At 37.5% G+C, this 11,778-nt stretch overlaps 1 protein-coding gene across 1 annotated transcript; it reads right to left on the bottom strand.

Moving 5' to 3' along the window:
- Positions 1–7,189: 7,189 nt before the first annotated feature.
- Positions 7,190–10,951, bottom strand: LOC115930024 (galactosylceramide sulfotransferase-like). Its single transcript, XM_031000354.1, has 2 exons — positions 10,840–10,951; positions 7,190–8,596 (listed from the first exon to the last, which is right to left on the bottom strand). Exons 1-2 carry the CDS (start codon positions 10,849–10,851, stop codon positions 7,418–7,420), a joined length of 1,191 nt encoding a protein of 396 aa, XP_030856214.1. The 5' UTR covers positions 10,852–10,951; the 3' UTR covers positions 7,190–7,417.
- Between the last annotated feature and the right edge of the window lie 827 nt (positions 10,952–11,778).

The following is an 11,778-nucleotide window of genomic DNA, read 5'->3' as shown; positions in this document are numbered from 1 at the left end:
TCGGACTACAGTAGTACTAGTAGTTGTTGACAGTGGCGTATATCGGGATGATAGCGTTAGCGGCAAACTGATGCTCCTTACTGTCCAAACTCATCACCTCAAAGACAAAAACCAGTTTGATACAAGCGTTTGATTCAGATGGCATTGCATGAAATCGATTTGATGCACCTAATTAAAGCGGGATTGGTACCCAAACTATACGAGAGAGCAAATTATTTATTGGTACATTTTGTTTAAAATATGGAAATGTTCAAGGCACCACGATAACCAGGGGCGGCCGAGCGACTTCCAAAGTAAAAGGGGGGCACCCTACAAAGGGAAGTCTCAAAGCAAAAATGTACAAGTTTTAGACATTGATATATACCCTTACATTGTGATTACATTAGGCTATTTTAAAAAAATACACATGTTTAGCGTTCCCGCCCGCTTCCTTTTTTGGGGCCGCCTCCTATTTTTAACATGAAAAACACTGCTAAAATGGATCTATTTCTGATTTAAAATAAAAAAATAAAAAATATCGGCGGCCATCTTGAAAAATAGCCCGACTGTCAGGGAAAATGTACCGAGCGGCCATTTTGAAGAAAAAAAAAGGGCCTCCTCCTTCCTATTTTCCCCCAAAACAGGACGCTAAACATGTTTTTTATTTTATTTGGCTATCAGGGATGATTTCAATTTTTGTTTCACTTTATACACCATAGACATTGCTTAAAGGGAATACAAAGTTTTGGTATGGGGTCATGAACTATGAACATATTGGAAGCATATGCAATCCTATATTCAGTGATCGTTGTCGCGGTTGAAATCGAGTCTAAAGTTATGAAACTGTAAATAATAAACTCTTTATGTTGTATATCTCCCTCTCAAGGTCAAGATATTATTTAAGCTATAAAACAATGTTTCTCAACTGAAATCTACGGATTAGCTATTCCCGTTGGGAAATTATATATCACAACTACATATTCTGAGAATTTCATGGTCGCAGCAACCATTGCCCGGCCGTAGGCGCAATTTGAAATGTATCACAATTTACCGGGAGCACCGGTAAATTTTTATATTCAGTTTTTCTCGAAAGCAGAAGTGTTTTAGGAGCTAAATTTTCTAGTGCTTATAATACATCCCAGGGGCATCCAAATATATCAAAATGGGAAAGAATCACTATCCACCCGATTTTCAAAATTTCCCCAAACTTTGTATTACCTTTAAGCATCATGCTTTTCAGATGGGTGTGATGGCCTGAACATTTGTAAGATTTGTGAGGTCGCAGTGCGAAAAATTACATCTTATAAAGAAGAAAAACCCAATCCTGATAGGATTATAAGCACATGCGCATAACGGAAGACTGAAAAGACCTTTGATAATAGCAACATAAGTATATCATCTACAGATGCGTGCGAGCTTTGGGGAAATTGCTCTTAGTCGCTTGAAATTAGGGGCGCGTTTAATGATGAGAGGAGAAGGGGATACTTATCAGAAAAGAAAAGGAGAATGTGTCAAAGTACGAAGAGTAATTATCAAAGGTGAAAATGGGGCACTTCTTACTCCCTCAAAAAGGGGCAGTCGCCAGGGATGAATAAAGTCAGGCATGAGAATAGGAAATTGGCATTTATCTACGGAAAAGGGGCCACATCAGATTTTGATAGGGGCATTTATGAAAAGGGGATAGGTCTCTTATTAGAAAGGAAAAGGGGCACGTATCGTTGTTAGAGATGAAAAGAGGCATCTGAAAAGGGGCAGTCATGTAAATGAAAAAGAGGCACTTATATTAAAGGAAAAGGTGCCTTAGTTGAAAAACAATGGGCAGCGCTCAGCATTTAAAGGGGCATTTATCGGAAGTGAAGGGGCACTTGTCTGAAGTAAAAGAGAGTAACTTTGCGTACCTGAAAAGGGTTGTTTACCAGAGAAGGGGGTACTTATGAGAAGGGGAAGGGGTTCTCTTTTTAATGGGGCACTTATCATTAGTAAAAGGGGCACTTATTAGATAGAAAAAGGGGCACATGTGATATTATATAAGGTGTGCTTATCCGAGTTCAAAAGGGGGTAGTTAGGGGAAGGGGCAATTGTCAAAGAGAAAAGAGGCCCTTCTCGTACTTAAAAAGGGGCACTTACTAGAGATTAAAAAAGGCACTTATGAGAATGGAAAGTGGACACTTATTGCAAAGGAAAATTGGAACTTTCGAAGGAAAAGGGGCACTATTCCTATGTAAAAAGGGGGACTTCTTACAAAGTTAAAGGCGCAGTTTTTCCTAAGTAAAAAGGGGCACTTTTCTGCTTAAAAAGAGTGGGGGCACTGTGTCCCCTGCCCCCTGGGAGGGCAGCTCTGACGATAACCCAGTATGAGCATCATTAATGAGAGTTTCTTCAACGTTTGAAGAGTGATAATAGTTATTCTATTTACTTCGAAAATGGCAAGGGAGCAAGCTTCGTGAGTGTAGATCTTTCTCTCTTGTTTACGGGGATGACGAGGGTGCATACATTGCTTTCCGATAATTTCACAACAGAAAGATTTGAGATGACAAATCAATAATCAATGTAAGGTGAAATTATTTGCATTTAATTTTACCTATACTCGCTTAAACTTTAGTCAACTCAAGATAATCACTGATTAGCTCAAATTGAAAAGCAGTTTTCAGGTTTTAGATTCCAGTTGAATTTTCGTTAACATTCAAATTCATATATATATATATATATATATATATATATATATTTAAAACAAGTTTGAGCAGAGGAGGATATTTTGAATGTATGTGTGTATGTATATGTGTGAGCGTGCTTGTGTGTTTGTATCATGTTATTTTAAAGTTTTTAAACTGTATAATTTATGTGTAGTTTGTTTTTTCTTTTTAAGGCCCCACCACGAGCAATTTGCTTCTAAGGGTGTCCTTTACCGTATTATGTTTACTATGTTACTCATTTGTATGTGCATGTTTCATTTTATGGTTAAATAAACTTTACTTACTTAATATATATATATATATATATATATATATATATATATATATATATATATATTCATGTTAACTTTATTAATACAGTCATCACAATTTAGCTCGATCACTCGCCATAATTTCAATATATCGGATTTTTGTTAGTTAGAGGGTTACAACTTAATCGGTTTATTCGTGAAACCCAACGCATCCAGAGTCCCTGACGATTTAATTAAACAGTACCACAACCTTATCCCTGCATTATATAGCTCTGTGTGTAAAGTGTTTCGAGTCTTCCTTTCATCAAAAGGTGTGACGTAACAACCGACCTCTTGAAAGAAGGTTTTTTCTTTTGTCCTCATCCTTCTTTCTCTCGGCTATCTTTACACGTTCATTCAACTGCAGCTAACCAACACCTTTGGGCTAATAATTAAACTTTGAGAATATAATGCGAGGATCAAGTTGAGGTGTTCCATCCTACGCTGCAGACACCATTATGCAACACGAAAATTAGAAAAAAGAAGAAAAATTGACTCATATGAATAGAATCCTGACGATTTCTTTCGTTTCATCGTATAATCTAACGATACATGTATGTATATTGATGGGTCTACTAGCGTTTTATATTGCGAGAGAACATGGCTCATACCAATGCAGGCGCACCGATGAGACCGTCAATAGACCGATCAAAACTCTTAGCGTCGTGGAATTATGAGAACAAAGGAAGAAGAGTAGACAGTAAGGATTAAGAGAGGGGAGAGAGAGAGAGAAGGGAAGGAAGACTGTTGTAGAAGATAAGGAGAGAGAGAGAGAGAGCGAGAGGGAGAGAGAGAGGAGAGATAGAGGAGAGAGGGAGGAGAGAGAGGAGAGAGAGAGAGAGGAGAGAGAGAGAGAGAGGTGAGAGAGAGAGGAGAGAGAGAGAGAGAGGAGAGAGAGAGAGAGAGGGGAGAGAGAGAGAGAGAGAGAGAGAGGGAGAGAGAGAGAGAGAGAGAGAGAGGGGGTTATTTTGCTCCGGTTCATAACATTACGAACTAGAGCTAATTACACTGAGTTCGAATTAGAAATCTTTTATTCAGATGGTCATATATCTCGGCCAATACTTAACATATTAAATTTTTCATGCTCTTTCGGAAAATGAAGTAAACATTGAGAAATTCTAAAAACAGATGTTTATGATGTCACAGCTTCGGTACTCTATAGGGAATCCTATTATACATTATTGAATCACTCACAACACAGGTTGTACTTGTCTAAAAACCAATGAGAAAGATCACACCTGTCACGCTATTAAGCTGTAGACAAACACGCTCTTAATTTCAGACATGGGTATGTTCTACATTTAGAGTGAATGTATTACAGTTTGATTAAATATTCTTATCTTGATAATTATTAAATTATCAAGATAAGAATATTAAATCAAACTGTAATACCCTCTCTCTCTCTCTCTATCTCTCTCTCTATTAAAGTGCCATATCGTTTCACTTTGGCGATCATGCTGTTCCACAACCCTCGGCTCCTAGCCTTCTGTGTTAGTACCACTCCCAACTCTTTCACTACACTGTACATCCAGTCTAAATGTAGAAAATATCCCATATCTGAAATTAAGAGCGAGTTTGTCTACAGCTTTAAAAGAAGAAATTTATGTATAGCTCCTGGACCATCCCCCCATTCCTCCAACGGCCACTTCAAACTCTTTTAAATTAAAAATATTTATTATATGGTATGAAAAACTAGGTCAAATTTGTTCACATATCAAATGTTCTTTATTTTTAACAGAGTTAAGACGTCAAGTATAAATATGTATATACCGGTTTATAAATATGGGGGAAATCATTCAATGAACATTGTGATGAGAGGGACTCCTGGTGCCAAGTATAATATATAATCTCGTCATGCAGTTTCGTAAAATCGTCTGAATCTCATTAAATCTTTATCATGATTACAAGTACTGGTAGCTCTACACATCGTGAATTTATTGTGGTGAGAGGTGGACTCTATTATTTTATAGAACGAAGCAGTAAACGAAAGACATGAAAAGAATAGAAATGTTTGCACACAGGTCGAAATGACTCTTAACCTATTGGCTAGTCCAGAATCTGCACGGTCCTTTATAATTTCCCTACACTTAATTCAAGCCGTCGAAGATGGCGTTATCAACAAACTCATAATTATGCTCACCAGCCCAGCCTGGCGTCCTTATTTAATGATCACGCCATCATCGGCTAGGAGCAAGTAAGTAGAGAGAGGTTAGCGTTGGTGGTGGAGATCAAAATTAAATAGGCCAGATTCTGGACTACCTATTGGCCCGATCGGAATAGGTACTGAGAGTCTGAGAAGGTATCTGAAGTAAAAATATAATTTTCTCAGACATATCTTATTTATATGCATCAATAATACGAATATACAATTTTAAGTCCAATCTCATTCGATATATGTATTGGCAAAAGGTTTACAAAAGATGTAAAATGGGCGCACTATATGCCCCTTGATGCAGTTGTTTAGATATTCAGTTTTCTGTAATGTAAGCTTACTTGAGCTGAAAATAATTTGTTAAAGAATATTGCAAAACAATTCTTTGGGAAAGGGTAACAAGTTTATTATTCTGAATTTTTGGCAATAAAACATGAAAAATTGTCTCTGATCATTTCTAATAAAATTTAAAGCATCCAAATGGAAACATAATTATGAGGAGTGGCTACCAGGCCTAAACAGGAAGAGGTATTCTAGCTAAGTATAGTAATGTATGGAAGCCGGATAGGCCACGCATACGACCTACAAGGCAGGAGCGACGGTTTGGTTTGTTAGACTAAATATAATTTTCGTACCATAATGAAGTTTTTGGTGAACCGCACATCATGGAATCTTCATGTGGGGGATTTTTGTTTCAATATGAATTCCTCTTTCTCGTCTTTTAAAAGCCTGGACGTGACATGGGCGGCGGATCTTGGGAGGGGGAGGCTGCAGTCCCTCACTTTTTCAGTGTTTAACATATAAACCATCATTTCTATCTACTATAAGCTTCATAATAATTAATATTGTGTCAATCGTATTGTTCGATTACAACTTGGAACAAGAATTTTCTATGATTAAGGGGTCGTGTCCATCCTCTAAACGAAATTTAGAATTGCCCCAAAGTAGTTATATTAACGATTTAAAGCTGTTTAACCCTGTGAGAGAACGGAGAATAGAATTTAAATTTGTCTGTTGATCAAAGTGCTCAAAATACATTTATCCTGCTCGGTCACTGTGCTCTCTCCCAAAAATAATTAATCTTTTCCGTTCAGTCGAATGTTGTGCTCCCAGGGTCTTGACGCGTCCTCCCCCCCCCCCCCCAAAAAAAGATGAAAATTGTTGGTCTTGCTTACAACAAGCTAATTGGAGCACACTTGGAGCCCCCTCCACAACACTCCTTCAAAATATATAAATATATATATATACACATGTATTATGTTTTATAACTGGTCCTCCTCACCCCCGCAACTTTAAAAACACTCCACAGTCCAAGCATGACACTGGGATTAAAATTAAGATTACGTAGGTTGGCATCGAACAAATATTAATTTTAAAAGAGGGAATGTTCAGGCCCATAGCTAAAAAATTGGGATAGAGATTAGGCCAAATAAAAATAAAAAAACATGTTTAGCGTCCTGTCTTTTCGAAAAATAGGAAGGAGGAGGCCCTTTTTTTCCTTTTCTTTCAAAATGGCCGCTCAAAATGGCCGCTTGGTACATTTTCCCTGACAGTCGGGCTATTTTTCAAAATGGCCGCCAACATTTTTTTTTAAAAATCAGAAATAGATCCATTTTAGCAGTGTTTTTCATGTTTTTTATCTTTAAAGGTAAAGACCAGTTATGGTCATGCGATTGCATTGTGAAAGAAACGTTGTGGAATCGATCAGAAAAGGTTGATCATCTAGCATCTAGCATCTGCAAGGTTCTGGAATCATCAAAATGATAATAAATTTGGCCCATTCTTCGTAAAGTTTCAAGCACTATACACAGAAAGATGTATATGGGACTACCCTATATCTCTCACAGACCATGAGAGAAACAAATTTACCAAATATATGAATTAGTAGGCGGTTTCCAGGCAAATTTTTTATCATCATGTATTAGTCAAAACATATTCTTTCACATGATTGGTAATGAGAGCTTCCATTTCATTTTTTGAAATTGGGGCGTTTCCAATACTGGTCTTTACCTTTAAAAAAAAAAAAAAAAAAAAAAAATTATAAAAATTATTTTAAAAAAAATAGGAAACGGCCCAAAAAAGGAAGCGGGCGGGGACGCTAAACATGTATATATTTTGTAATAGCCTTAACACTTCCCAGCAATATATGCAAATTGCTGTTAGTTGAGCTCGATAAATGAGTGATGACTTTATCCACTTAACATTTTCATTCCCTCTCAAATTGAAAATTTGTTTGGTTTCATCGGTTTTTCCTTATTTATAGAGCTAAATACATTCTATTAACGTCTGTGATACCAATATAGTTAAGGAGATTTCAGTGGCATTAATGGAGAAGTGAGCTGGTTCCTTTGATGCTCCATCATTATTTGAACGCATTTGGTTCTATCTGCAACAAGTCTTTGGCAAAGAGCTGATGAGTTTGTAGTCACAGGTACCTTCCTAACTTTATCCGCTTTCATTGTAATATTGCACCATCGGCCATAGCTGTCCAACATCTCCCGGAATGCGTCCAAGTCCTTGTAGAAGTTTGGCCCAATATCAGCTATCTTTCTCAAGAGAGTTCGATTGTAATGATCATACAATATCATATCTGCTTTATTCCACTCTCTAATCTTCTCTCGCTGGTCCTCGCTCATCACTGCGCTCAAATCCGATGGACGTTGGTTCATTTTAACGTACAGTAAATCTTCGAACTCCCAACACAGGAGACGTTTAAGCAGTACCAACGATTCATCAATATAGTCGGTGAGTAGAACCAGTTGTAACTTTTTCTCAAGTTCTTTGATTAATTCTTCTACGTGAGTCATATTGTTATTTATGGAACGTGAACTCCCAAGAATGTCAACCCACTGTCCGTTTCTATATTGGCTTTTAAAAAAACCTTTCCCCCTTTTTCCCCAATAGGTGAGTGGCCGTTTAAAAAAGTTATTGAGTTTTTCAATAGGTTTTACTCCTGGCACTCTCATTGTATTGTAGCCTTCAAAGAAAAAGAATGCCGATTCCCATTGCTTGGTAGGGTCCCGTAAAATGGTAATGAATCTCGGTTCTGGACTCATAAACTGCTTCAATCTCTCCTCATTCTTTAGGAAAATGATATGAAATGTCATCAAGTTGTAGTTCTGGTAGTTTGTGTAATCATGCTCGAGAACTCCTAATGGTGGCAGGATGGTCTTGTTCTCTACCAGGACAGTGCGGAAATGTCCCGTGGTAGGATCATGTCTGTTGGCGAGAAAGGAAAAGTTGTGCCGCTCACCGTATCTATTCAAAATAGAACTGATGGTGGTGCCCCCAGTTTTGTGAGTCTTGATGGAAACCACACTGCTCACTGGTACGCACTTCCTTTGAAGCATGGGTTGCAGGGAGGTTCTGGTCTTGCTTGGGGTCATTACTTGTCTCTTAAATATGGTAGGCCCATCTTTTCCCACCATGAAGGAAACGTAAACCAGGAGGGTAAGGCATGGAATGGAAAGTACCAGGTAATGCTGCGTTTGTTGAGGAAGAGAAACAAAAATTAAACACATTGGGAGGTATACAAATAATAAACTGGGCCGGGACGTGAACTTTCGTATAAAACTCCATTTTTAAAAAAAAGTGAAAGTCTGGTCTTGCCTGGAAACATTTTATAAAAGTTATTTTGTATCTTGATACTTTGAAGTTTTCATAATCATCAAAGTTACACAAATTTAGTCAATCCTGTTTAAATCACATACACTCCACACAGTACTGTACATTATGTCGAAGTATATATTTTTCTCTTCATAGTAGAAATTGGATCTCTTCCCTTTCATATTGACTGTTAGTTCGAGATAAAGAAAACCGCAAGTAACCCCCCCCCCCTCGTGGTAAGTGAGACAAGATGTACTGTCTGTGTAAGGGGAAGGTTGACAAATATGTCCGTTTTATTAAATTATTTATGTCTATTCTAAAGTATTCTCTCAGCTACAACATTTTTTTAATAATAATGATGTTAAAAGACTCATGACCTAAAGTCTATGTGTACCACATTTGATAAATTGTTGATGGCTGTTTAGGAAGATATCTTCGATAATGTGATTTCACAAAATGTCGCCTAGCTTGCGTCATGGTCCATAGGTGAACGATCACACTGACGAGAGGAGATGTTCTATTCATGACCAAAAGGAATAAGCCATTTTTCGTAATGTAATCTTATAAGGGAGTTTACAGATACAATCTGCGCATGGGCAGATAAAGGTCAATTGTACCAAAATGGTAAAACCCACAGAGATGAATACTGGATATGCGCTCACGAAAGTTATGTAACATTATTCATTTATGCACTAACGGTACATTCTATGATACGCAGGTGGAAATATTCTTTTTAAGAGGTCAAACAAAAGTTATTTATAAAGCACATCTAGAACTTTGGCAGTTATTAGTTTAAGATGCTCAAAGTGGAACTTCTCCATGTAATAATAATAATAATAATAAAAACGTTACTTATAAAGCGCTTACCACCGAAGTCTCTAAGCGCTATACACACAAAATAGACTGATATACAATTACATCTTATACAAAACTAAAAATGCAAATAGACATACAAATTACAATACATATGGAATACACGTCAAAGTGAACAGAGTGATTAACAGAGTAATTAATCATCAAACGCAATTTTGAATAAATGTGTCTTGAGACTAGTTTTGAATAGGTTAACATTTTGACAGTTTTTTACATTTAAAGGTAATCTGTTCCAAAGTTCAGCAGAAGCTTTGCGAAAGGAGCGATTACCATAAGAAAGAGTTGACACAGAAGTAGATACGAGGTTTAATTGTGAAGATGACCGTAAACTGCGGGAGGGTTTGTATTCCTCGATTAATTCTTGCAGATAAATTGGTGCCGTTTCATGAATGCATTTATAAGTTAAAACTAAAATTTTGTACATAATGCGGTACCTCACTGGCAACCAATGCAATTCGCGAAGTACTGGGGTGATGTGTTCACAAGAACGCATGCGTGTTACAAGCCTGGCAGCAGAGTTTTGGATTCTCTGGAGTCTTGCAATGTGCGAGTCCGGAAGGCCATAAAGAAGGCCATGAAGGCCAGAAGGCCAGAAGGCCATGTGTAAAAGATCTGTGGATATTTGGGGTCATTTGTACCATGTGCTATCTGTAAACTCCCTTATTCATGCATTTGCCTTTATGAAGCTCCTCGGTACGATCTATTTCATTCATCTGTAATGAGTCAATATATCTCAATAGTCAGAATTAAAATCGCTTACATTAGTTGCTGCTAGGTAGGACAAACATTATGGCTTTCCCTACCTCACAACATGTAATAAATGCAATTTGCATTCTTCTGACTATTGAAATACAATTATTAGTAACGGGTGAATGAATTAATACCTATTAAGGCCCGATCGAGGTACTTAAGTATGTATATGTTGAAATTACGAAGATGGCCTATTAGTGGTTAAGGATTGACAGTTATTGGATTGTGCATTTTTGAGAAAACCTGAGCACGAAACGTACAGAAAGATAAAGATTCTGACGAAATTAAGAGGTTATCTGCAAATGCTGCATCGCATCTATGTTTTTTTTTAAATCCTTAGGGTTTAGTGCAATTTCGAAAGCCTATTGTTTGTATCATAGATATCAAAATCGAATTGAGTGATATGCCATTGTCATGTTCGCACATTTAAATACGTGACATGTTCCTAATATTGTGTTATACCAATTAGTATGTTAATATCTAATCCTGTAAATACCTTTTGCTTCATTGTAAAAGTCCAATCGATGCTGCAGTCTTGGAGATTATGAGTAGAAGTTATTCGATGATTCTCACAAATGTACCGTGAGGTTTAAATAAGGAGATGGTGCGTGAATATACAAATAACGCACGTCCCAGAGTGCAATAGCGGTGAATGCAGTACGCGCGAGGTTTCTTTAGATTGGTGCCGCTCTGTGCAACGAGCCGCTTGCGGCGAGTTGACAGTGCGAACCATCTGAAGAAACCGAGCGTTTACTGCATTTACGTTTTGCACAACAGGGTCAAGTGCGTTATTTGTTTTATAAAATAGCGACACAAATAGCAAAAACGAAACTTTAGATCTAATAAGTTAGAGTCTACGAGAGTTCGATCTAGATCTAGATCTAGAGTTATGTTGGTTCTACTTCTAATTAGACTAAGACCTTGCAGTTGCAGGCTTACCAAAAAGTCAATGGGATTCATTGCCTTGATTAAAAATAAAATCCATACAGTGGGTCTAGAGACGAGTCTACATCAGACAGCTGAAATTCCTGGCTTCATTATAAAATCCAAAAGTCAAAACAGGCCTAAATCCAAGGCAAAAGTAAAATAAAAATTTGCTTTTTAATAATACCCCGCTGGCCGCTCTAGCTAGCTAGCTAGAGCTAGCTACGCGTACGTTGCGCTGGGGATCATGGTGGAGCGTACAATATTAGCTACGCGTAGCCTATAATAATTGCAATGCAACTCGAGGGAGCGCGTACTACACGTACGCGCGCGCACTGGATCTCCATGGTCACGCGTACGCACCGTGCAATATAACTTTTTACTGCGCTTTTTCTGCACTCATTTCTGCAAAATCGTGCTTGCATCAAATTTTTTTCAATGTCATGTGACGCGTATTGACCAATCACGATGCTTAAAATACTAGAGCCATTTTATAATCTCTGCTAACGCG

Source organism: Strongylocentrotus purpuratus, unplaced genomic scaffold (assembly GCF_000002235.5).
Source record: "Strongylocentrotus purpuratus isolate Spur 01 unplaced genomic scaffold, Spur_5.0 spur5_scaffold_6, whole genome shotgun sequence".
NCBI lineage: Eukaryota > Metazoa > Echinodermata > Echinoidea > Camarodonta > Strongylocentrotidae > Strongylocentrotus > Strongylocentrotus purpuratus.
Note: the sequence above shows the minus strand (reverse complement) of the source record. Positions and strands in the feature narration are given on the sequence as shown.